The following is a 27,695-nucleotide window of genomic DNA, read 5'->3' on the forward strand; positions in this document are numbered from 1 at the left end:
GTGTAAAATAGTGTTCCATTAATACCTTAAGACTAAAACATCTTGGTCAACTAAGAGCCTAACAACTCATTCATTGATTGACCGACTAAGAAGGGGTAACCCTGATAGTCAGATGTAAAAAATTTAAGAACTATATATATATGAGATACATTTGTTAATGCATTTCCCCTTTTGATTTTGTGACACAATATGATTCCATATTCATACAATCCCTGACATAATGTGCTCGTTCTTTTGTGCTCACTTTTCAGGAATTACTTGAATTACGTCACAGAGGAGATGATTGATCCAGAGAGGTGATGTATAAGTCCATGATGAAGGTTGTGTTGAGGATTGTACAGACTCCTGTAAATGTAATACCTACCGTATGACTACCCTCTCACAAGTCCGACTGCGCCTGCTGCTTGTGATCAAGTGAACGCATGGAGGCACACGATCGATACGGTGTCGCATATCACGGAGAAGCACAAGACACATTAATAACGCTCTGCAGCTGCCATATTACACCGCTCATATACCGTTCCCATTGCCACACACAAGGCATTGGATATGATATTGTTTGGCCACATTGTTGAAAACAACAATCGGATTTGCATGAAACTGAACACAAATACATCCCAGCGGACTCTTGAAATAACTGAATGAAAAATGGGTAGGTTTCGTTTTCTAAAGTGAACATCCCCCCCCAGGAACCTGCCTCTGTCCATCATCATCTCCATGCCCATAGTGACGGTGGTGTACGTCCTGACCAACCTGGCCTACTTCACAACTATCCCTCCCAAAGTGATGATCGAATCGGACGCTGTTGCGGTGGTGAGCATAATCTTGCCCTTGTGTAATAACATGTAAGGGAGGGTTCTGCATTCTTTTTGGCTTCCCTAAAGTCTTATAGTACTAAGTAATACAGTACTCAAATTAAAGGTGTTATATTTGCTTCTATAAGGTGTTATAGTACTAAGTAACACAGTACTAAGATTAAAGGTAATAATAATAATAATTATAATAATAATAATAATAATAATAATAATAATAATAATAATAATAATAATAATAATAATAATAATAATAATAATAATAATAATAATAATAATAATAATAATAATAATAATAATAATAAATTGAATTTGTATTGTAGTTCGCTGGGATCCCAAAGTGCTACAGGGTTAAAACATAGTTAAGAAATAAAAATAATTATTAGTAAAAAAAAAAAAATACAGAATAAAAATAAGATAAAAATAGAACATAGTTAAAAACATAGTATAAACAGAAAATTAAAGACAACAGCAATTTTTTTTTAAGATATCACAAAAGAAAGCTAACAGTCAAAGGCCTTGTTAAACAGATACGTTTTCAGGCCTGCTTCAAAAGAGTCCAGGCTCTGTGGTGCCCTCAGCTGGATTGGGGGGCTGGATTGGGAAACTGGATTGGGAGGCTGTTCCACAGGCGTGGTGCAGCCGTGCAGAAGGCTCGGTCACCCATGGTGCAGAGCCGGGTATTGGGGATCCGAAGGAGCAGGCTACCTGCAGATCTGAGGGTACGGGTGGAGGATTGTGGAGTGATGAGTTCCTGAAGGTAGATGGGTGCGTGTCCGTTTATGCAGTTATGGGTGAGCATCAGGATTTTGTAATTGAGACGGGGAGCCAATGTAGTGAGTGGAGGATGGGGGTTATGTGATCGTGTTTACGGACTCTCATCAGGATCCTGGCAGCGCTGTTCTGGATGTATTGCAGCTTTTGGATGCTCTTGCCAGGAATCCCAATGAAGAGTCTGTTACAGTAGTCCATTCTTGAGGAGACAAAGGCATGGACAAGCTTCTCTGCATCTGACAGGGTTAAAGTGGGATGGAGTTTCGATATATTTTTTAGGTGATAGAATGAGGTCTTGCAGAGGTGTTTTATGTGGATGTTGAAGGTCAGGTGGGGGTCAAATCGAACCCCCAGATTTGTGACTGAGGGGGAGAGGGGGATTACCTGGCCATCAAAGGTGAGATGGGATATGGATGAAGACTGAACCTGGTGATGGGTGCCAATGAGAAGTGCCTCGGTTTTTTTGCAGTTTAGTTGGAGGAAGTTGCTGTTCATCCATGCCTTTATCTCCTCAAGACAGGTGGTGAGGCATGACAGAGCTGCAGAGGGGTTTGGGGCAGTTTTTATGTAGAGTTGTGTGTCATCATCGGCATAACAGTGGAAGGACATTCCATGTCTGCCGATGACACGACCGAGGTGGAGCATGTAGGTGATGAATAGGATGGGACCAAGAACCGACCCCTGCGGAACACCACAGGTGACATCGAGCAGCCTGGACTTGTGTCCTCCCAGTGAGACATATTCAGTCCTGCCTAAGAGGTAGGACTGGAACCACTGCAGTGCATGGTCCGACAGTCCAACAGTGTTGTGGAGGCGCTCCAGGAGGATGGTGTGGTCCACAGTGTCAAACGCCGCTGTCAGATCGAGGAGGATGAGAAGTGATGGTGATCCTGCGTCAGCGGTCATTAGAAGGTCATTCGTCACCCTGAGCAGAGCTGTTTCCGTGCTGTGGGATGAGCGAAAGCCTGACTGGAACTTCTCTAACATGGTGTTATTTTTAAGGTGGTCCTGGAGCTGGGAGGCAACTACCTTTTCCAAAACCTTGGACAGGAAGGCAAGGTTTGAAATTGGCCTGTAGTTGGCAAGAACCTCCGGGTCCAGGGTGGGCTTCTTTAGGAGGGGGAGGATGATGGCAACTTTGAGGGCAGATGGGATATGGCCAGTTTGAAGGGAGAGGTTAACAGCCTGGGTGATGATTGGGCTGATGCTGGGGATGTTTGACTTGAGCAGGGCAGTTGGAATGGGATCCAGGGTGCAGGTGGATGGTTTCATTCCTCAATACTAAGATTAAAGCTGCTTCTATAAGGTCTAATAGTACTGTAAGCAATACAATACTAAGATTAAAGGTGTTATATTTGCTTCTACAAGGTCTTATAGTACTATTGTCTTACTTAACTAAGATTAAAGGTGCGCTAATATGCCATTTCAGGCGTATTTACATTTGTTGTGAAAATATAGCCTACCTTAGAATTCTTTCACTCCTCTGACTCTTAAAACGACATAGTGCATAGTGTTAGAGCTCTTTAAAAGGACATGCAGTTGTGAGAAAAGGTGGTACTTAACCCATTAACTTGCACTTCTAACATTGCTAACAAATACCAGCAGGTTGGTGCCAAAATCTTAAAAACAAAAACACGTACCAGCATGTAAGCCTTTGAATATTCAAACTTTGAGTCTGACTTGAGTCCAGACTAAAATTTGTGCTGACCTTTCCCTTTAAACACAACCTGGTAACACAGCCAGGTTATACTTTCGATATTTTCTAATATATCTTTTCACTAAATATAAGCTGTAATAATAAATAATAAACTGTCTTGTTGTTGCTGGTGCCATGTGGCAGGCCTTCGGGGAGTACCATCTTGGTGTGATGTCCTGGTTGATACCTGTGTTTGTGGGACTGTCCTGCTTCGGAGCCGTCAATGGATCTCTGTTCACCTCAGCACGGTGTGTATGTTGTGTGTTTGTGTGTACAGGAATTTATATTTTTAACTATGCATGTGTTATAGGCCTACCCCATTTTCTCACAGGATATGATGGTTGTGCCATCTCCTCCATTTAGACTCCTTGCAGGAATTGAGGATGTTCTGGCCAGTCCTCTTCTTTTAATTTTTTTTTTACTTTTTCTGTGTTTTTCTCCCATCACAATTTAGTCGTGCCAATTCCCCCCTCCCCTTCCTGGTTGTTGCTCGCATGTGCCCCCCACTGGTCGGTCTAGGGAGGGTTGATACTATCACATGTCCCCTCCGATACATGCAGAGTCAGCCAGCCACTTCTTTTCACCTGCCAGCGCGGACTCTCATTGGTGAGGTGTAACGTGTGGGAGGCTCACACTACCCTCACCATCTCCCTTCCTCGCTGTGCAGGTGCCCTGACCGACCTGTAGGAGTCGCTGTTTACAACAACCAGATTACCACTCACCGGCTTCCCTCCCGCTGACTCTGCCAATTGAGCCAGTATGACGGCCGGCCAAGCCGGAGGCAACGCTGACAGCCGGATTCGATACCAGTGTCTTTCGCGTTGGTGACGAGCGCTTAGTCCGCTGCGCCACCCAGCCGTCGCCAGTCCTCTTCTTTGAAAATGGTTCAGGACTAGTAGGGTGGGTTAGAATGGGGGCTGTATGGCTGCCCCCTATGATGTCATCAGTCTTCCTAATCTACCCCACAATGCAAAGTGTCTCTAATACATCCTCTTTTGCTGTTAGCTAGCACAAACATTAGCTACCAAAATATTTGAGCTGCTATCAGCTATCAAATGTTGCATCTAACGTTAGCTACTGTAAAAACCATGCCATGAAAGGCAAAGGTTTGATTGATTGATTGATTGATTGATAGCAGATTGCAGAATGGGTACAATACAGTAGAGCTCAATACACACAATTGTTAAGGGGATGCAGACCAGAGAAAGACTTTCATCTTGTTTACATCAGGGTCCCTCATTTTCAATTCATATGCAGACTATCCGTCCACATACTCTGTGTCCTCTTCTTCTACACTACAGTATGTGAGAGCATTTAGGGTTAGGTTGAGGTTAGAGAAAAGGTTAATTATGCATTTCATCTGTCCTTGTCAAGTCGTAAATTAGATATTTATCACATGACCAAGTTGTATTTAAGTGGTGATAGCGTTTGGGTGCTAGCTAGGCAGGTCAGAAAGTCAGAACCAATCGGATCCAAGGCTGCAGATTCAGCCTTATGACTCAACTTTTCTTTTGTGATGCATGTGGTTTGATCAGCTTTTAGGAATGTCAATATCATTATTATATTACAGATTGTGTTTCATGATACTCCATGTGCAGAATAAAGTAGTGTCTGCACCACACAAGGGGAAATGATACGTCACAACTCATGGACTCAAGTATCATGGAACTTGAACCACTTCTACTTAAAGGAACACGTCAACATTTTGGGAAATTAGCTTTCCGTCTTCTCCAGAGAGAGACAAGAAGATAGATACCAGTTTCCTCTCTGTGCGTTCAGTAGAAAGCTATCTGGCTGCACGTTAGCCTAGCTTAGCACAATGAATGGAAGCGGACAGTGCCGGTTAGCCTAGGCATTGTCCAACTAACACCTCTCCCGAAGGCTAACCGGCACTGTCCGCTTCCATTCATTGTGCTAAGCTAGGCTAACGTGCAGCCAGATAGCTTTCTACTGAACGCACAGAGAGGAAACTGGTATCTATCTTCCTTTCTCCCTCTGGAGAAGACGATAAGCTAATTTCCCCAAATGTTGGCGTGTTCCTTTAACACTTTGTCTGGCATTGGAGTGCAGCTTCCTGTTGGTAAAATCTAAAACCTCTGACTTTACCAGGACTGTCTGAACGCACCATGAGGTTAGGGGTTTGGGAATTACTGTAGCCCAGTCAATGGAATGTCCTTCCTCCAGATATAGTTCAAGACAAATAAATGTGTGTTAATGTTGCATGCTTGTGGGTGTTTGCACAGCCTACTGCACATTGTGTTGAGAGAATGTCATGTAGGATGATTCAGGATGATTCACTTGAGATGATTCAGCCACTTAAAAATTGTGAGATTGTATCTTCCATCTTGGCATCTTTCATATGGACACTTTTCTAATAGGGAGGTGTAGTCTGACATCACTTTAGTTTCCCGTGCAGTCCACCCGTATAGGGATTTATCATTAGGAAAATGAATTATCGGCTATTGTAACAATTCTGCCTCATGAACATTGGCAAGCTTTCCATTTTTGCACAAAATGAGTTCCCTTCTATCACTAACATTATTGTTTAAGCATTTTTGGTTGAAATAAAGGTAGTTATAAGGTTTTTAATTTGTCGTTAAAAAATAACTACACCAGGGCGGCTAGGTGGTGTAGTGGGCAAGGCGCTCGCCACCAACGCTGGAGACGCTGGGTTCGAGCCCAGCTCTCGGCGTTGCTACCAGCTTGGCTGGTCGTTCATACTAACACAATTGGCAGTGTTAGGGGTGGGAAAGCTGGTGGGTGGGTCCTGGTTGTTGTAAACAGCGACTCCTACAGTTCGGTCGGGGCGCCTGCTCAGCGAGGAAAAGATCTAAGGGGGGTAGTGTGATCCTTCCACACGTTACACCCTCTCAGTGAGAGTCCGCGCTGCCAGGTGAAAAGAAGCGGTTGATTGGCTACACTTGTGTCGGAGGAAACATGTGATAGCCTCCACTCTCCCAGACCGACTGTAGGGGGTACAGTAGGTGCGCAGCGACCAGGAAGGGGATTGGGGATTGGCATAACGACTAACATTGGGATGGGAGAAAAATGAAAAAAAAAAAAAAAAAAAAAGAACTACACTTACCAGTAGAACGCCTGTCGTTCAGTGCTGTTGCCGTCAGCAGCGCCAGAGAGAAGTGTAGTTCCTCAGTGAACGAAAATATAAACGTTGTTATTTTGCTACCTTTACTATTAATTGCGAATTTTCGACTGTTGAGCTATAGATTGTGGATGAATACACACAGAAAGGTACACCATGCCAATGTTCATGCTTTATTTGTTTTAAACGAGACGATTTAGAAATGGGTCCATTGGAAATACATGGCGATTTCAAGAGGGGTGGACCGCGCGGGAAACAGCAATGACGTAACCACTACACCTCCCTATTATTTGGCTGAATCTTTCTCCTCCCCCATCATAGGCTGTTCTACGCCGGAGCTCGCGAAGGTCAGCTCCCCACTGCTCTCGGATTGGTCCACACTGATCTCTTCACCCCTGTGCCCTCCCTCATCTTCACAGTAAGTCTCCTGCCTATTGGACATTGTAAAAGGAATTTGGCCACACACATGTAATCTGTAATTTTCTGTTCCAAGGATCCACACAGAGTAGCAGGGATGAGCAGATGAACCTTTCCAATACCATGACTAACAAAAGAGAAATATATTTCTTCCAACCAAAGATTGTTTGGGTTTGGAGGAGAGATATAAAGCTAGCTACTCTCTCAGCTACAACAGCCCTGATATGAGCTCTCTCTTCTATCTCCCTCCCTCAGTGTTTGCTGTCCATGATGTATGCCATCTCTCAGGACATCTTCTCCGTCATCAACCTCTTCAGCTTCTTCACATGGCTATGTGTGGGCATGGCCATCGCTGGCATGCTGTGGCTGCGCTGGTCCAAGCCTGAACTCAACAGACCCATCAAGGTAAGAGGAACCCATTTCTTCTTCTTCTTCTTCTTCTTCTTCTTCTTCTTCTTCTTCTTCTTCTTCTTCTTCTTCTTCTTCTTCTTCTTCTTCTTCTTCTTCTTCTTCTTCTTCTTCTTCTTCTTCTTCTTCTTCTTCTTCTTCTTCTTCTTCTTCTTCTTCTTCTTCTTGGGTCTGTTCTACTCACTCCTCAGAAATACTGGCTCCATCAGTAGTCCTGCTGCCTTTCACGCTGGCAAGCACAAAGACTAGTGCTTAGGGTCTTCCTAACCTCCCCTTCCTGGTCGTTGCGCGGATTTGCCCCCCATTTGCCGGTCTAGGGAGGGTTGATAGATACTATCACATGTCCCCTCCGATACATGTGGAGTCAGCCAGCCGCTTCTTTTCACCTGACAACGAGGACTCTCACTGGGGAAGCGTAATGCGTGGGAGGCTCACACTACTTCCCCCAGTTCCCTCCCTCGCTGAGCAGGCGCCCCGACCGACCTGTAGGAGTCGCTGTTTATGACCAGGATACACGACCAGGATACACACCCCGCCAGCTTCCCACCCGCTAACACTGCCAATTGGTTTGTATGGACGACCGACCAAGCCGGAGGTACCGCTGACAGCTGGATTCGATACCAGTGTCTCTGCGGTGGTAGGCAGGCGCTTAGTCCGCTGCGCTACCCAGCCGAATATTTCTTAAAGGGGATTTTTGTTATATTTTAGGTGCATAATGATGACGTAATTCCCTTTTTTGACGATTTACAAAAAAGATTAAACTACTAGGCTAACCATTTGGCTAGTTTTGACATCGAATTGAGAAAATATTTAGTTACAATATTGAAATGGACATTCCTGTTATATTATCGTATAGCTTACGCTCTGCTCTCTAGTGGAACTATCCCTTTATCCAATCTAACACTGAATAATTTTTTTCCACATGTACACACCCATCCGCCTGGCCACACCCACATCCGCTCCTCTACATAAGCCGGGTCGTGGCCACACTAACAGCTCCTTCCCTATTTTTACCACCGTAAAGAGACTGTATACACCACTTTGAGTTTAGTGCCGAAATAGTTGTTGGAAAGGAGCTACGTTGACATTGTATCTTTTTTTTTTCTCTCTCTCGCAATTTTACGGAAAAAAACTAAGAGATAATGTCTTCACCGTCGGAGGGTCTAGACGTTCGCAACGTCACCCTTCACCAGCGCTTCACTATCGCCGTGTCCTCCGTGCGTCGTGGGGCGTTTGCCTCGCAGAGGGGCCGTTGAGCCTCCATCTCCTGTGAGATGGCCTGGTTCTGGCCCTGGTTCCCCCGCCAGTGGACAGTCAGCCGATAGGCCAACAGCTCCTCTGGTGGCCGGGGATTTGCGTCGCAGACTCTTCGCCTCGGCTCGCTCTCGTCGTAAGGCGGCGAGCAGCAGGGGCGAACGGCCTGGCTTTAGTGTTGCGCTGGAGCCGGATGAGAGTTCTCTTGCATCTTCTCCATTTCCGATGGAGACTGAGGATTACATGGAGGGGGCGGGAGCTCTCTTGTTCGAAGCCCCAGTAGAGACGTATCACTCTCCCCCTCTGGGAGTGGCAGGGAGTGCTGCGTCTCCTTGGGGTCCCTTGTACTCCAGGGTTGGGTTAGAACCTCCGACCCCGAGACAAGATGCCCAGCTATCTGCCGTGTCGGACGTTGGCGCCCGAGGCAGCCTCCCATACGTGAGGGACGCGAGTGACGTGGAGGGAGGTACGCAAGGGTAGTTGCTTGCCTTGTTCCCCGAACTCATGGCGGCCGCCGCAGCCGCTAATGGCGTGGCGTTGCCGCAGCCACTGCCGGCACCTGTTCCTGATGACATGTTAGGTCATCTCTGGCAACGTTGTCCTGTGAGAGAGACGGGCATTGTCTGCCCATTCTTCCCAGCAATGGAGGCCTACGTGACACAGGGACAGGTAATCTCCCGCATTGTTGGCCTTACCCCCGCCTACGTGCCAGTCACGTGGGTGGTGGGTTTGGTCCAGGGGCTTAAGTACGGGGTGCCTCGACTTGATAGCCCGATGGCATCCATACTTTGTCCCGAAATGGTGTGGGAGCCGTTAAGAAAGCCGGTTCCCCAGGGGAAATCGGCTAGGCAGTTGGCTAATTGGAGTGACCAGGTGTACATCGCCGCGACTCAGAGCGTAGCTGCGACCTCCAACATCGCGCAGCTAGCGCGCTACATGTCGGGGCTGATGGCGGGCGGGTCGGTATTGGATGACCATCAACAATACCTTCATTTGGCTGGCCCCTCACACTGATACAATTGGCCGTATCAGAGGGTGGGAAAGCTGAAGGGTGGGTCCTGGGCGTTGTGGACAGCGACCCCTACAGTTCGGTCGGGGCGCCTGCTCAGCGAGGGTTGGATCTGAGGAGAGATAGTGTGGCCTCCCACACGCTACACTCTCCCCGGTGAGAACCTGCGCGGCCAGGTTGGCCTGCCCCAGGCTGCACATGCGTCGGAGGAAAGCATGTGACAGTCTCCGGTCTCCCGGACCAACAGTAGGGGAAAGTCCGCAACAACCAGGAAGGGTGGGATGGGAGAGAAATCGGGAAAAAGGAGGGGAAGAAAGATATATAAAAAAAAAAAAAAAAAATACCTTCATGCCCAGGCGGCTGGAGCCATCCTGCACCTAATCCAGCTGCAGGCGATAGCCGCCGGGAAGGACCAGGCCGTCGTGACCAGGCCATCGTGACCAGGCCATCGTGACCAGGCTCCCCAGAACCGTTCCTCCGGGCCGGCTCCCCGTGGGGGAAAGCAGCGCTCTGCACGCCGCATGCGCCGTTAGTGACTCCCCTGTTTACCCCCCCCCCCCCCAACATATGATTTTGTTATTAAATAAAAAAGTCCCTCCTGGTGAGGGACTGTTTTTTGTTACAAAATGTGTGTTTATTCACTATATATTGGGGATACGATTTATAACCCTCACCTAGCTGTGGGGTTGTGTGTTTGCTTAGGGAGTAGGACAATTTTCTTGAAAATAGTTTTTCTGGTCGCTATACATGTGTGCTTAGCAAGGCCTGTGGCTAGCACTCGGTCGAAAGACTTGTCTTCCCTCATCATGAAGAAGACGGTGTTCTTCTTGCAGTAGTAAGAGTGAACTTTACCTTTTTTATCTGAGGGGGTTGTGTGTATTCTGTTACGTTTGGGAAACATGGCATCGAGTCCATAACTAGGTGAGTAACCACATATGTAGCTTGTACCGAGGTCTTTGACCCTCTCTTTAACGTCTGTTGTTTTTTTCGTTACTTGATGAAGTATGAAAACACGGGTGGCGTGTTCGCACATGAGCCTAAAGCCTTGTATAAAAACAATTTTTTTACACAAACGAGTTTATTGTCTGTGGCTAGCGTGCAACTATTGAGCTTATCCTAGAGGATATACGCTTTTTCATGTAGCATGCTAGATAACTGGTATCATGCGCTGCTTGTTATTTTCATCGTATCCGGGGTATGGGGTCATGGGGGGTGAACTGATAAACCCCTCCCCCCTTTTTACTGATTGGCCAGGGGGTTGGACCTCCTGTTCTTCGGTCTTTCTGTCATGCTGTGGGGTCAGCGCATCACAGGGTGGGGAAAGGGGGGGGGGGGGGAGTTCCCTGGTCCCACGCCATATTTGGGCAGGTGGGTCACAGAATTTCCCCGGCCATAGAATACGTCACTGGGCGTGTTTCTATTGGTCATGAGACTTCCGTGAGTTTTTTTCAGGCTCCATATTGTGGACCACTGTCATTGTCAAGATTGGGTGATGCGGTGCGTTGGAAACTGTTTGTTTTCTGCTCTGCTCTCTATTTGCATATGTGTTGAGCTTTTGGTCACGTGGCTCAATGTTTACATATATCTTTTCAATTATTACTCACGTGGGAGATCTGCTGTTCTGGTACCCTGAAGGACTTTGTGCTTTTCCGGGGGGGAAATGCCGGGTCGGCCCGGGCGTCGCGGGGATTGATGTTATGGATGTGTGTGTTGTAGGTATGTCACTATGAGTTATCCTTCGCAGTGTGCTTGGTCCATATTGTGTTGTACCTTGCGCTATGCTAAGGGGACTGGTCCTTCTCCATTAATTTTCACCCCTCCCTTCCCCTGCTGGGCAGGGCTGGGAGGGGGCTGTCGAGGAGGTTTCTATTGAACCCCTCTGGCATCCCTGTGTACGCCCCGGTCCGCCGGGCCCAGGTCCGGATTCGTTCTCGTCGACCTGTTGGCCTGGGTTAACCCCTTCTTGAAAACTGAAACACTTGTACTTCCTGTATAGCCGGTGTATACGCGCAGTTGTGTTTCGGAGTTTTTCCTTGGGGGGTTAAGGGAACAACCGCCTCCTGTTAAACTAAACATAGGGGGGGGGTTGATTCCCCGGTGTGTTGGTAGCAGAGTCGACTCGCGTTTAGGCCGGGCTTGACCCCGTCTGCCCGCGAGTGTGCCCCCGCACCTTTCATGACGTCTGCCAATCATGTCAGCCTTCTCTTGGACCTCGACTTCTCTAAGGGGTCGGGTTTGTGGAGGTACCGAACACCCCTTCCGCCGGGGTGCTGTTTTTACAGTAGACCCCTTAGGCACCTGTCTAGTCCACAGTGCTCCGGGCACAGGTCGAGTTATGCTCTTGGGCCTGTTACCGGGATTGAGGGATCAACCTCTTGGGGGTTGTCTCCCCAGTGCGCCGACTGGCCCCACAGTATTGTGGGAGTGTAGCCTCTGTGGAGTGCTTCAGGGCGGCGTGCTGTAGGGGGGAAGGGCCTGCTCTTGGATTGGGCCCTGTCCGATACGCTGGCAATGTGGTGTCTGGTGGGGTCTCGATGCTACGGCATCATTGGCCTCACCGGGCCCCCTTTTTTTCGGGGGGTCCTGGCCCTCAGGCTGTTCCTGGGGCTGGGTCCTCCTCCGCGCTTCGCTGCTACGGCCTTGCCACGGGGTTGGGTTCTTGACCTTTGACCCCGTGATGTTGGGGGCTGTAACGGGTTTTTTTTCCTTCCCGTTCGTTCCCTAGTGGCATGTGGGATGCGCGCCTGAGTGGTCGCGGGTCCTTCTGTGTGAAGGTAAGTCCCACGATCTGCTCACCCTGTGCGTTGAGGTGCTAAACCCTCTTCGCACAGTCGGATCCGATTCCCTCCCGTCCCCCTCTAGGGGAGTCCGGGGGCTCGGGTCCTCCCCGGTTCTGATGGTTGTGGGGGACCTCAGCGGGTACATTTGTCGAGCTTCCGCTCTGCTCAGCTCCTGTGTTCCACTAGAGAGCAGAGCGTAAGCTATACGATAATATAACATACGGTTATCCTATAACCATAGTTATAACTTCATTTTATATAGCGCCTTTCAGAAGACCCAAGGTCGCTTTACATAGGGGGGGGGGGGGGGAATGACAAATGAACAAACATAGTGGACAGACACAACATATACATATAAAGTGAGAAATTAGGGGTTAAAGCCCAAGTTGAAGAGGTGGGTTTTGAGCAGTTTTTTGAATGAGTCCAGAGTTGGGGCGGTGCGGAGTTCTGCGGGGAGGAAGTTCCAGAGGGTGGGAGCTGCCACACTGAAAGCTCTGTCCCCGACGGTCCGCAGTCTGGTTCGGGGGATGGAGAGCTGACCAGTGTCCGTGGATCGCAGGGACCGTGACTGAGTGTAGGGGTGGAGGAGGTCAGTGAGGTACTGAGGTGCAAGAGCGTGAAGGGATTTGTAGGTGAGCAGGAGAGTTTTGTAGGTGGACTTACCTTCATATAGAAGGGCCCGCGACTACTCGGACGCACATCCCGCACGCCACCAGGGAACGGACGTGAAGCAAAAAAACCTGTCACAGCCCCCAACATCGCGGGGTCGGGGTCAAAAAGCCCCAACCCCGTGGCAAGGCCGTAGCAGCGGGGCGCGGAAGAGGCCCCAGCCCCAGGCCACATCCCGGGGGCCAGGACCCCCTGAAAAAGGGGCCTGGCGAGGTCAACGAGGCCGCGGCATCGAGACCCCACCAGACGGTCACTGGTGATACCACCCCCCACATCGCCAGCGTATCGGACAGGGCCTAAAATAGGTGAAGGTCCTTCTCCGCCTGGCACGCCGCTCGGAAGCGCTCCAAGGAGGCTTCCCCCCCACAATGTCGTCGGGCCAGCTGGCGCACCGGGGAGACAACCCTCTAAGGAGGTTGATCCCTCAATCCAGGTCGACAGGTCTTAAGAGCAGAACTCGATCTGCGCCCGGAGCACTGCGGACTAGACAGGCGCCTAAGGGGTTTACTGTAAGAACAGTATCCCGGCGGAAAGGGTGTTCGGTATGCCGTGCACCATGTCACAATCTCATGGGGCCACGAACCTTGCGGAGTCAGAGTTAGCCAACTCCGCCAGTGAACAGATTCCACCACGAACCCTGACCCTGCCAATTTATTAATCCCGCAGGGTCGAGGTTCAGAGAAAGAGTTTGACACAATTGGCAGACGTCACGAAACATGCAGGGGCATACTCTCGGGCAGCCGGGGTCAGACCCAGGCTCAACCAGAGAGTCGACTGCTACCAACACACCGGGGAGACAACCACCCCCCTATGTTTATTAACAGAAAATGGTTGCTCCCTTAACCCATTAAGAAACCCCGGAAACATAACTGCGCATATACACAGGCTATATAATGCAGTTCAAGGCGTTTCAGGTTTAAAAAGGGTTAACCCAGGCCAACAGGTCAACGAGGGCAAGGCCCGACCTGGGCCTGGAGGACCGGGACCTACACAGAGATGCATAGAGGAGTTGACAGAAGCAGCCTCCCCGACAGCCCCCTCCCATCCCCGGTTTAGCAGGGAGGGAGGGATGAAACGAATGGAGAAGGACCAACCCACCTAACATTGTGCAAAAAGGTACAACATAGTATGGACCAATGCACACCACTGTTAAGGGCAACTTGTAGTGGCATCTATATGACACACACATTCATGACATCAACCCCTGTGACGTCCGGCCCACCCAGGCATTTCCCCCCCGGAAAAGCTCAGGGTCCTTCGGGGTACCAGAACTTGTCTGCGCCCTGGCGGACAACGCGTTAAACTGATCCCGTCCGGCGTGACCAGGACATGTCCCGTGCCCTTGTCACGCCGCCGCCCCCAGTCCTAAGAGGGGGGTAGGTACGTGCGTCGATTCAAAACATCACAGAGGGCGCCACCAAGACGGTCAGTATGCGAACGCACCGCTCCTGGTGGCCCACCTAACAGGCATGAAACCCCCCTGCCAATGTATGATCTACTCCGTCATCTCCCCCCGGAGATGTACGCGAGTTCTCGAGTCTAACCTAGTGCACTGGTCCCAAAAAGCGGATTCAATCATTGAAAAACACCCTGGGCCAGCGCTGATCGGCCTCGTAAGACCAAACGCTGATTTATGAAACAGCGTGTAAGCTCGTAAAGAACCCGAGAACAGTGACAGCGAATTTCGAACAAGAAAGCCCCACAATGTTTCCCCTCGCTGTCGGGACAAGCAGCAGGAAGCCGGTACTAGAGACACAGACACAGGCTCTTATACGACAAGCCTGGGAATAACAACCGCATCAATTCTGCTCTTTATGTAAGAGGGGAAGACAGCGGTTTTCCCAGAGAGACCTCAACGTGAGTAAAACAATTGAAAAAGGTTCATGTAACAATTGGACTAAGTAGACTAAGACTCTCTGAGGAGAAGGCTCCTCTGAGGAGGCTCTCACTGAGAGGGAGGCTCTGAAACTCTCTGAGGAGGCTCTGAAACTCTGAGGAGGAGGCTCTGAAACTCCCTGAGGAGGCTCTGAAACTCCCTGAGGAGGAGGCTCTGAAACTCTCTAAGGAGGAGGCTCTGAAACTCTTTGAGGAGGAGGCTCTGAAACTCTCTGAGGAGGCTCTGAAACTCCCTGAGGAGGAGACTCTGAAACTCTCTGAGGAGGCTCTGAAACTCTGAGGAGGCTTTGAAAACTCAAAACGGCCCAATATACACTACTGGTAGGGAGCAGAACAGAAGAACCAACAGTCTCGACTGCATTGCATCACCTATCCCTTACAATGACAGCGGTCTGTAGCACAGGCCCTGTAACTCACGGACATGTCTCTTGGCCAATAAGAAAACGCGCCTGTGACATCTTCAAATGGCCGGGGGAATCATGTGTCCCACCTATCCTAATTTGGTGTGGGAGACAGGGAAATCCCCCCCCCCTCCCTGTGACGAGAGAGAGAACACCCTCGTCAGGGAGACTGATAGGTAGAAAGGCACAACCCCTCTGCCAAAGGATATAACTATATCCGGGGGGAGGTTTATTCTGTCCACCCCCCTCAACACCTCACCCCGGATACGACGCCATAAAAAAGCAGAGCCGTGACACCAGTTGCATAGCGCGCTACATGAAAGCACACATTACCTGGAGAGTAAAAGCTTTACATCATGCACGCCAACCTCAGCCGATAACCTCGTTTGTGTAAAAAACTGGTTTTACCCACGGCTCTGGCTTATGTGGGAAAAAACTTGCCACCTGCTATTTTTTACCTTTACCCTTAAGCAAAGAAAAAATTACAGACTGAAGAGAGGGACTCAAAAAAGTCCTTGGTTCACATGTTACATATGTACAACTCTGTAAGCTAACAATAGCACACCAGTTGCAGACTCAAATGCTACGTTTTAACCTAGAAACGTATTTCATGAAACACACACAACCCTCATCATACAATGAAGCCGTCAAGTTCACTCTTACCACGTAAGAAAAAACACTGGCTTAGGTAGAGAGAAAGGACATAAGCCCCTGGCTAAGTGCTAGAACACAGGCCTTGCAAGTTATACACAACAGCAACCAAGCATATTTCAGAGAAATCTGCACAAACTCCCAAGCAAGAAGGCGCCCCCAGCATTTGTAGCTGTGGGTTTATATAGCACACGTCGTATTCCCCAAAATACAGTGAAGTAAACACACGTTTTGTTAAACAAAAACATTCCCCCCTAGGAGGGACCCTTTGGGGGGGAGGGAAAGTGGGGCATAAGTAGTAACGTGTCCTACCTGACCCCCAGGCGCAGGACGATTGGCCGCAACAATGGCTGGTCCACCTCGTTGACGAGGCCTCTTGCTCGCGGGTCCAGTAGTGGCGATGGCTGGAGTCCAAGCTGTGGTGCAGGCTGACGACATCCTCTGCCAGAGATGACGCTGAATCAGAGCGTCCAGGGCCCGCTACCGCCCCACTGCTATCGCTAGCGGTTAGCAACAAGCTAACGGCTAACTCCAGGCTGACGGTTAGCAATCAAGCTAACGGCTAGCCCTTACAGGCCCACCGTTAGCTACCGGCTAACGGCCAGCAACTGTATTCAGGCTAACGGCCAGTAGCAAGCTAACGGCTAGCTCTTACAGGCCCACTGTTAGCTACCGGCTACTACTGAAGCTGCGTAAAGGTGGGGAATAGTGATGCAGGCCTAGCCACTCCAGATAGCCGACTGCCTCTTCTTTAGCCCAAAAAAAAGGCAGACAACGCCCGCCTCCCTCACAGGACGTCGTTGCCAGAGATACAGTGACGTCGGCAGCGAAGCCCCGTTTATGCGGGCCGCTGCCGCCTTAAACTCGGGAATAAAAAACACACAAGCTCGCATCCCTCGCGCCGGGAGGCCAACCCACTTTCTTTTTGAAAGGCAGGGGCCAACGTCCAGTGCGGATGGCAGTGGGCATCCCTCCTCAGAGGCGGGGACTTGAACCCAGACTCGGAATCGGGGCTCTCAGGAAGACAAAGCCTCTGTCTTTGTGGGGCGTCAAACAAGAACTCCCCGTCCTCTCCATCAGGCTAACAGCCAGTTACTGTATCTCAGACGTGATGGAGAGGTAACGGAGGAATCCTCGCCTGGAGCCGGCTGTTCTGCGGGGCCGTATGCCTGAGCAGCCGACCCTGCACAACTGACACATCTGTTTAGACCATCCGCCCCCGCCGCTCACCGCCAATTGACGTGATCGAGCAGAGGCGGAGAGCCCGCGTCGCAAGACACCATTGGACCAGCCGACTGCCTCTCGCGGCAATAGTATCCAGCTGCACAGCCGGAGAGCAACGCTGGCGGGGGAACTGCCCAGCGACGCACACTCTCCTCCGGGCGCCGCTAAGGCTCACCTGCCTGCCACAAACGTGGAGCAGGCAAGCCCCGCCTCGCAAGGTAAAATATAGAGGTAACTGATACAAGGTCCTTGAGCTGGACTTTAATAACAAGGCATTCTGTGTGCAGAATACACAATCTCAACATGAGGCAGCATCTGCTCCATCATGTTTCACTTCTCTCTTTTTAATGAGAAAACCAAACTCCCACGGCTCAGGTACCAAATGAACAGTGACCCAGAAAGTGCTCTTTAGGGAGTAACAGATGCCAAAACTAGAGACAGCCCTTTATTGTCTGGCTAGTTCATTAGTAGAACATTTTAAAAATCAACATGTTTCTGGCAGCACCAGTGTTCTGGCTAAATGTATTTTTTAATGAACTAGCCAAATAATATATATATATCTTTTTTTTCTTCTTTTTTTTGTAAAGTATCCACCAATGCCCTTTTTTGGATGAAGGAACCATTGTATCTCTTCAAGTGTTATTGGTTTGAAGTGGGAACATGTTTCCTGAGATGGGGAGGTATCATGTTGTTGTTTCATACTGGGAACATTGTTTTGATTGAGTCTTTCATCTTCCTCTCAAGTCTCTCAACTCTCAGAACCACTTAAAAGCCCCCCCCCCCCCCCCCCCCCCCCCCCCCCGAGTATAGGCAGTTTCACTGGAATTCTGTTGCTAGGGAACAGTTTGGACCCAAATGTATTTCCTGTAAACTATTGCATTAGCATACATTGCATCAGGAAATAAACGTGGGCCCTTTTAGAACGTCTATATCTATGACTGAATCATTCAGGGAACAAAACAATTTATATTTTCTCAGATGCTCATCATCCAAACTCAGAAGTTTGAGCATAAATAATGAAATATGACGTGTCCTAGGTATCATTTTCAGACATATGTTGTCATGATGATGTATTTTTATTTTTAACTTTTTAAAATTATTGTTATTATTATTTTTGTCTGGGTTTGTCAGGGTTTTATTAAGTCAGAATATAAATATAGTTGGTAATACTTACAAAAAATTAATTGTATTAACCTGTGCTAGCTATAATTTGATTTTCATAAAACATGGTTTGGCAACACTGAGCATTAGTTGCGTCTACGATATGAATGACCACTCTCTCTCTCTCTCTCTCTCTCTCTCTCTCTCTCTCTCTCTCTCTCTCTCTCTCTCTCTCTCTCTCTCTCTCTCTCTCTCTCTCTCTCTCTCTCTCTCTCTCTCTCTCTCTCTCTCTCTCTTCCTCAAGGTGCCTATAATCATCCCTGTGACTTTTGTGCTGGGCTGTGTCTTCATGATCGTGGTGTCCTTCTGGGCGGCTCCCTTTGAGTGCCTGATAGGTAGCGGCATTATTCTCACAGGCATTCCGGCCTACCTGCTGGGCTACAAGTGGAAGAAGCCCCATGTGGTCCAGAAGATGCTGGGTGAGGAGGCCATCTTGTTTTTACAGCATATTTGTCTATTTATTTGGTGCATTCTGGGCGAGGTTGGAAGCGCAATTGCGACAAGGTTGTTATGAAACCCTTGTAAAGCTATCTACTGAATTTCAGTTGAGAGCAGGGATATTGAGGCGTTGCTTCGACGTTTCGTAAAATGTGACCTTATCAGATTTGCCCCGGGGTGAGCTAGCTAAACCCAATGGAAGCGGCTAATGTGACTCCCTGTTTCTTCTCAGACATCTTCACTACATTCTGTCAGAAGATCTTCATGTCGGTCCCCGAGGAGAAGGAACAGCCTGAGGCATCCGACTAACGCCGGACAGGGTCTGCACAACTGAGTCAATGTTTTCATTGAAACATGAGCTACATGTTTACATTCGTTCACTGTTGCTTTGTGATGCGGTTACGCCACTCCTGGTGGAGCAGGGTTTACAGTACTTGAATGTATGCTCCTGTGTACCTATTTTACTAATATTTTCCAACTGAATCTTTTCCTCTTTTGCTCGTAGTATGTACTGACATGTAAAATGTGGTCAATGTTTACTACAGTATCTTCTTAACATGTTAGTTATTAACATGTCTGTGATAATTCTTCAGTTACTTGTATAATGCTAACACAGCCTTAAATGAAAGCAACACTGAAGTTAGTAGCTACACATAGCATAGCCTATAAGTCCGTAGCTACAATAGGCTACTATAATTGAGTAGCTCTCTCAAAAGTAACAAGAGGCACAACTACTTATCTTTTACCTTTACTGTACTAAATACTAAAAACTGATGTCAAACAAACTACTAGTTTACCATAGTTTACAATTGTACTTATTAAAATGGCAGTTCACCCAAAAAAACAAACATATTTCCCCTCTTACCCAGAGTGCTATGTATTCATCCAAATAGGTTTGGTGTGATTTATCTAGTTTGGGAGATATCTGCTGTAGAGATATCTGCAGTTTCACGTAGGAACTATTTTCTACTGAACTACATCCCCATAATAATGAATGGATATCTCCCAGACTAGGCAAATCACACCTAAATGATCTGGTTGGATAGATATATTTAATTTTTATTTTGGGTAAACACTGCCCCTTTAATATAGACAGAGAGGCATGTGTTGAGCTAAAGATTTATGGTCAAGTCTGAGCTAACATATGTCTGCCATTAGAAATCATGAGAAGAGGAAATATTTAACAACAAAGTAACACATTTTTGTTTGACTATACTTACATACAATTACTATGGAATATACTATGTAATAATTCCTTTCTGGCATTTGTATTAATTTTTTATTTGTCAAATCAAAATATGCCTGGACCCAGTGCTATCTTAAAGCACATTTGTGCGGTGATGTTTTCTATTGTGTGGTGTGTTCTGATGTCACTGTGAAGCAGATCCGTTGTGTCGATTGTTCCCCCATATATGTAATTTCCATAACAAACCGCTCTCATGTTAATATCTCCGTAACATTGTGCTCTTTGTACGATATGCGTACCATGTTTGATGTCATTTTGGTATATACAGTACCAGCAACTGTTGTGGAGGCATTACAAATTGTCAGTGTCTTGACACGTTTAGAAACCATTTTATCATTCATCTTTAGCAAGCCCCAATATAAGATTAATGTTTTTACACATTATTATTGGTTGTACCCATTCTGTGCCATTAGTGTGATTGCTGACATTTATGAAGATTGGCCTTTAGTTATTTTTCCTATGCCACTGCTGATGGGCAAAGCATTCTAATATCCAATGGTTTAACTTGTCAAGGATCAAGAAAAATCACCACTTTCAGATTGACACCCATGTACTTTTTGAAGCTTTGGGTACCGAACAAGTTCCATGGTCGAAACTTGCTCACAAGATAGCACCTTTGAGCACCATGCAAACTTTCAATTCAATTGAAAACGTGAAAATTATCATACCAGAATGAATGTTGTGAGTTTAACATCAGTTAAAAAAAATCTTTCATAGGAAATATATACCTTAAAAAGTCTTACTTTTGATATTGTCAAGTTATTCCTTTAAATCAAACCTGGCAGATCATAGGGAATTGAAAGAGTTGGGTATTTAGCACAGAAGTCCCATAACCGGTCTAGGGTCAGTTTTGTTATTTTCTCCACTCATAGTTAAGATCAGGAAACAGGGACAGGGAAGCTTATCCCTATTCAGTGCTGTAGAGCATTCGGCACAGAGAAACAACAGGATTCTCATGATTCTTTTATTGTAAGCACGAGTAGTAATCTGTAATGGATTGTTCCGAAACCTGTAAATGACTTGAAGGTCTCAGTGACAAGTACATCACACTTTATTACAAATGTGACTAGGCCTACTGGAATGTAAAATGCCTGCTTGAGAGCACAAGACATGACCAAAAGCATGACATCTAAAGCAATGCAAATGACAATATCCTTTACCAACAGACTGAAAAATATATTGATTTTGATGTCAGTGTAAATACATATGTCTGGTAAGAGTACAGTATATAATCAATTGCAAGCACGAGGTAAAATATCAGTAAAGGCTACATCATATTTTGTGGCACAATATGTAATGCACAATTAGTTCTGGTGTGTAAGTATTATGTATGAATCAGTAATGCCTTCAATGTTGAATGTTATGAAGGAAATAGGACAAATCTCACCATTTTTAATCTGAAGAAATTAACGTACCTCTGTCAACCCTTGTAACTATTATTGTATTGTCAGTGTCAGTGACCATGGCAGGTACATATACCATTAAACTATTTTTGTTCAAAATCTCAGTGTGCTTGATTTTAGAAAATATATACTGTATTTTAGGCATACATTCAGAGAGCCAAATCTGCCCAATGTTTGTAACTGAAGCACAAAATATGTTTGTCCAGTTGGATGCTGTTTTCACACCTGTATACAAATGAAGAAACCTTATTATTTGAGTCAGATTCCTCCCGATTTGGAAAGCCATGAGAACACCCGTGCCTCGGGTTAAAAGTCTGATATATTTTCGTTCCTGTGTACATTTTTTAGCTGGCCTGAGCCTCTCTACCAGATAATGATCCAATTTCAAGCAGAACAAGCAATGTCAAAGCCCAGCAAGATAGCATATCCAAATGAGAATATTTCAAATGTGATTCTCTCAAAAAAAATGTATCACCTAAAGCCATCGGAGTGCACGGGTATTGGCCTATATGAAATTCTAGGTAGCTTTGTCCCGTATCAGTGGGAGGGATCAGTTTCTCTCTCGTCTCATTGGCTGTCAGACTGTGATGGTGTTGATGGCTGTGCTGATGGGAGAGTTCATATCCGTCAGAGGAGGAAATGAGAAGGCCAGATATGTGGCTAGGAACCCAGGCCCTCTGTCACTGGGACAATATTACTGATTAGATATTGGACAAGCAACAGGCCTTTACTGACATAGGCCTTAATTTTTATGCTCGGAGATGGTTCCTATCACTGTAGAAGGGAACCAATGAAACCTGGGCTTGGTCAGTCTACTTAAAGGAACACTTCAACGTTTTTGTGAAATATACTTATTTGCCATCTCCCAGAGAGTCAGACACAAAGGTTGATATCAGTTTCATCTCTGTGCTTCTAGTAGCCCCAGAGAGAGATGAGGGTGCACGTTAGCCTAGCTTAGCACAAGGGCTGTAAGCAGTAGGGAGCAGCTAGCCTAGCTCTGTCAAAAGGTGAAGAAATACAACTTCCGACAACTCTAAAACTGATGCACATAAGTGGAATTGATATCGATCTTCTCATCTGACTCTAGGGAAGATGGCAAATAAATGTATTTCCCAAAATGTCAGTGTTCCTTTAACATGCTGAATCTGATTTGTTCAGGATGAATCTAAACATGTTTCAGTTCTGTTTAAGTTGAAGGTGCAGTGTGTTGCCATACCTCTAAAATGCTAGCATGAATGGAAAGGGAATCATAAAGGAACCATGTCAAAAAAGTTTCAGTGTATTCCACTGTTAGGTAGCGAGCTTGCGCATGTTTTCAAGAGAGAACACGTTAAAGGCGCTATAGATAACATTCAGCCACTAGATGTCTCACTAGAGCACCAGCATGTCATTTATTCAATCAGGTGCATCCGCGTGATTTTTTTCTGTAGCCTATGTTTGCGAAGACGCTCTCTGATTGGCTAGCCGCGTACAGTGAAGACCCTCTCTGATTGGTTTAGCACCGAAGGGTCTCTTCCGCCTTGTACATATGTATTCTCTGCTTCAAAGTGGTTATGCTTTGGCCCTCTTTCGAAGTGGGTTATGCTTAGAGTTAGGGTTAGGGTTAAGGTTAGGGTTAAGGTTAGGGTTAGGGAACAACATATCAATTGTTGTTGAATATGCGGAAGAGACCCTTCGGCGCTAAACCAATCAGAGAGGGTATTCGCTGTACGCGGCTAGCCAATCAGAGAGCGTCTTCGCAAACATAGGCTACGGAAAAAAAATCATGCGGTGCATCCCACGTGGGGGAAATGTGAAGTAGGGAGGGTATACATGCACGCAACATTTAAACAACAACATTCATTTTGGACCCACACATTACTTATATTCTATTCAATGACAACACGTGAAGCACAAATTCACTCACAATTATTATTAATTTACATATTATATATATATATTTTTTTTTTTTTTTTTTTATTATTATTATTATTATAATTTTTTTATTAGAAATGTTTTCCTCTGTAAAAAAAGGCCAGTGAATTTTTTTTTTTTTTTCAAAAATGGCCAAGTGACAGCTCTGAGCTCTCTGATCAGGCCTGCTCATCACATAACTGCAGTGATGGCGAGCTGTCAATCACTATAGTGCAACTCATAGTGCACGGGTTGATCTTAGTTGATTATTATCCAATCAAAATAGGCAATTTGAGTCATCTAAGCCCCGCCCGTGCATTATTGCGCATGCCACTCGGGGATTGAATGATTGACAGCCCTCAAAGTTCTGACACTCAAATCAGAGAAGAGCTCCGTGACTGTGATGATGTCATCAAGTTCTCTGGCTGTTTGATTGATTGATTGAAAATTGTATTAACAGATTGCAGAATGGGTACAATACAGTACAGCTGTAACAACACAGTAGGCTAAATTAAACTCTGCGCCAACATTAGGACCGCAGCGTGACTGTGATGATGTCATCACCAGTGATCTCCAGTAATCGGAGATAGTATAAGGAGTTTGGGGGAGGATTCGCGAAACATGTGTTTACCTGTGGCCAGGGAGAACCGGGAGTTGCATAGAAACCTACCAAGATAGACCCCCACGACCAAGGTTATCGGACTACCAGGTCAGACGGGCCGACTTAGTCTCGCTCTGAGTGGGCTGGCTGGGGAAGACGAATGGAGACCTTTTTCATCAGAAAATATAGATTTAATTTACAAGTGATCAGATGGGAGGGAGTCTATTTACGAGGGACACTATTTCCTGTAACGTCGTCAATGGTGAGTGAAATTCTTTTTTTTTAATATTTAGTAGCTGTGTGGGGCGGGTCTGTGTTGATTATGAATTAATTGGCTGTATTTTACTGTGTGCGTTCACTGCGTTGGTATGCTTTCTGCCTTTCTGTGGGTAACGAGCGATTTATTTTGGTCCGCTGTGGCCTGGCCTCTGTGTGTGTGTGTGTGTGTGTGTGTGTGTGTGTGTGTCGTTCAGTTCTATATAGTGCTGAGTGATGTGCATCTGAGATTGATCTGGTGATGCGTTCTGTACAACATCTCCTCTCCTCCTCTTCCTCTCCCTCCTCCTCCTCTTTCTCCTCCCTCTCTCTCCTCCCCTCCTCCTCCTCCTCCTCTCCCCCTCCTCTCCTCCTCTCCTCTCCCTCTCCTCTCTCCTCCTCCTCCTCCTCCCCTCTCCTCCTCTCCCTCTCCTCCTCCTCTCCCCTCCTCCTCCTCCTCCTCTCTCGTGATGTTTGTAAGTGAGGCGTGTGTGTCAAGTCAAGAGTTACTCCAAGGTATTTATTACTAGTGCCTGTTGTCTTTAACTGTAGTGTCTGTCTGCTGTCTTCATAACCACACTGTGTGTCTGTACTTCTTTATATATTTTTTTTATCTCTCCCGTTTCACAAAAAAATGTGGTCAGCAGCCGCCACTGATATATATATATTACTCGACATAAAAACGTTATCTATAGCACCTTTAACTCATTCCCCGCCAACAACGATTATACTTGTTATTGGGCGCCATCCTTTGAACGCCAACGAGTATACTCGTTATTTGATTGTTTTTCCTTTTCTTCGATTTTAACACTTTGGTTGCCTAAGGTTAAATTAATGATATACCATAGATTGCCAGCGCTATTTGTCTATGGAGAAAGTCCCCTTCTTTGCAGGGCTATAACTTTTTAAATTCTATTGCTACATTGCCATTATTAGGGCCCATTCAAAGTCCTATATGTATTGTTCATTGTGTAGCAACGTTAAACTTTTTCATTCACATATTCATAGTAAAGTATGGTCTAATGTATAAGTATGTTTTCATCTCTTTCTGCAGCTTTCTCCAGAACGTGATATATAGCCCCAAATGCATTATATTGATGATGAAATACAGTTTGATGGCAATCAGCGCGATATAAAAAATTCCAACTAGACGTACTTCTAGAAGTTACTACACGTCATCTGATGTTGACCGGATGGGCGAGGGGGCGTTTATAATTCCGTGGGCAGCGTTATACCAATCATCTAATGTGGGTCAAATGTTGATAATATCAGTTATTATCGAAGAAGGTAACGTTACACGCTGAAACTCACCCCAGTCTCCGCGCGCCGTTGGGCGATCATCGTCGAGTAGAAATGTTATCATTATGGATATATTTTTACCCGGTCCATCTCCAGCTTGTATAATGGTATATACGTCCAAATCATGTTGTTTATCAAGTTATTGGCAATCGATCACCGTGTAGCGTGACGAGCCAGAGTCACATGAACCATAGCGAGCGCCCGGAAGTACTACGGTCGTCATGACAACCTCTATTCAACATCCTGTTTTGGCGATTGCGCCGATCGGCCACCAGATGGCGCTCCTGAACCGCCAGAGAGCTCAGTGGGTCCTGCTGGTGGATCTCAGGCCAGCGGAGGGACATTATGAATCCGATCGCAGATTTTTGAAATATTGATATAAGGACGCTGTACAGCGTCCCCCGGCAACTTTAGCATGGCCAGCAAAGACGTGAAAAGACGTGTCCCGGCACTCAAACTGTTAATATTCTATTCAATGTCACGGACCTGTATGTTGCTGTTAAAAGGCATACTGGGATCCAGAGGGTGCAGTACCGGCCAGATCCTGCCAGGTGGCAGTATAGAGAGTGCAGTAAACCCTGTTCCAGACCGGGTGTTACGGTTAAATCGCTCCGGGCGCAGTTTTTTAGTACAGGGAAGCCTAGAGATTCACTCGGTCGCATTGAAACGGGTCCGGGCCCCTCGATGCATGTGTTGTGCCGTATTATGTCGTGGGCCAGATGGACATCAGATGGACCAGATAGCGATCAAACAATTGGAATATTATTTTTGGAATACCCCCGACCACAGGTAAGGACTATCTGACGTCAATTCCAGCTTGATCCTGCAAGGATTTCGTACCGATCCGGCTGATCGGCGTGTGTGGTGTTCATAACGAATGCCATTACTGGCAATCAAAGCATCAGAAACTACCCCCCCCCCCCCCCTTCATGCATTCATGATGAAACATAATACCTATTATATACAGTTGATTTGGAAATAGCGTGTCCAGGGATGAAACGCCAATGCTTTTAGTATAATTCACGTAGCACGCTTTAACTCAGTTTCCCAGGAATTAGCCCGGATCATTCCGAAACTATCTTGGACAGAAGATAGTTACTGTCAAATGACCATAGTATTGTATCCATAGCTATAATATAGAATATAGATATAGCTCTACAAACAAGGTGACACACTCCTATCTTTAAAGCGTGGCATGCTGGCTGCCTAGAACAGGATGAGGCTAGTCCCCGGCGGTCATGAGTTAATGCTTATCAGCAGCAGTGAATTGCCTTAAATTGTTAAACAGTGGCCTCTAGGGGCACAGAATAAGATGGTCACAGATATCAGTGTCACACCAGCAGCAAGCTAGCATGACATGGTTGGCACCTACGCATTCCTTGATAACTTTGCGCTAGTTAAAAAAACCCTGAGAGTGGGTTTTAATGACAAACCCATGACGGTGATATTAATATATGGAAGGAAAGTGGAGACTGTCACCATGGTTGAAGATCCTAATCACCATTCATCTTCCCATAGCGGCATGTGTGAAAGCTTTACACATTTTAAACACATGCTATAAGATAGGAAAGCAGAACATTTTGCAGAACAATATGACAGCGCCAAATGTAGATGTGCTCTTATTATACCACGCAATGCAATTTTAAGAGCACCTTCACAGTCATATGGTTCTGAAAAAAGTTCTGCTTTTCTATTTCATACATAGCATATTTAGCTAAATATATGATTCATGAGATGTCAAGCTTTTACTGATTTAATGCATAATCAAAAAGTGTCCCTGAGGGAAAATTTATTATTTGAATATATTTGAATGCAACCAATAGATGGCGACAGTCACCACCTTCCCTCCCTATAGACCTCAGAGGGTTATAAAAGAAAAGAAAAAAAGGGTCAAAGGTCTTATAGAATGTCTGCTTTTACTGTATGGAATATGGAATCCTTTTACCTTTACCCGGACCTCATGTTGAGAACCATTGTCTTAACGTATTTACTTTTTACACCGAAACAACAACAAAAAAAGCTAATATTCATATCTAGTCTAATTATAAGGACAGCTGTATGCTGTCAATCTAGTTGACAATAATACTGACTAATTTGACAGATTCACCATCGTTATTTACTACCACCAGATGGCGATAGCTCAACATAAACAGGAGCCATGTGGTGGTAGCAGGGAGGGCCAATTATTCTACCAGCTGGGCTGCTATACCTCAAATATAGTTCATTTTTATCAACATGCCACCCACACAAAGACTGATTGGTGAACAACAAGCCATTATGTTTTTTTTGTTCAATCTACCAGCTTTGT

The 27,695-nt window shown here is 46.4% G+C and overlaps 1 protein-coding gene across 1 annotated transcript in view; it reads left to right on the forward strand.

Moving 5' to 3' along the window:
* The window catches only part of LOC311244604 (large neutral amino acids transporter small subunit 1-like), a 48,673-nt gene extending 27,276 nt beyond the window's left edge, over window positions 1-21,397 (forward strand). Inside the window, exons 5-11 of the mRNA XM_084334201.1 lie at window positions 252-296; window positions 690-813; window positions 3,427-3,530; window positions 6,704-6,800; window positions 7,055-7,204; window positions 18,497-18,671; window positions 18,923-21,397. Of these exons, the coding sequence (XP_084190327.1) occupies window positions 252-296; window positions 690-813; window positions 3,427-3,530; window positions 6,704-6,800; window positions 7,055-7,204; window positions 18,497-18,671; window positions 18,923-18,999 (772 nt within the window). The 3' untranslated portion in view covers window positions 19,000-21,397. The remainder of the gene's footprint in view (window positions 1-251; window positions 297-689; window positions 814-3,426; window positions 3,531-6,703; window positions 6,801-7,054; window positions 7,205-18,496; window positions 18,672-18,922) is intronic.
* The last annotated feature ends 6,298 nt before the right edge of the window (window positions 21,398-27,695 follow it).

The sequence above is a fragment of the Notolepis coatsorum genome (genome assembly GCF_963971535.1).
Source record: "Notolepis coatsorum genome assembly, chromosome: 17".
NCBI lineage: Eukaryota > Metazoa > Chordata > Actinopteri > Aulopiformes > Paralepididae > Notolepis > Notolepis coatsorum.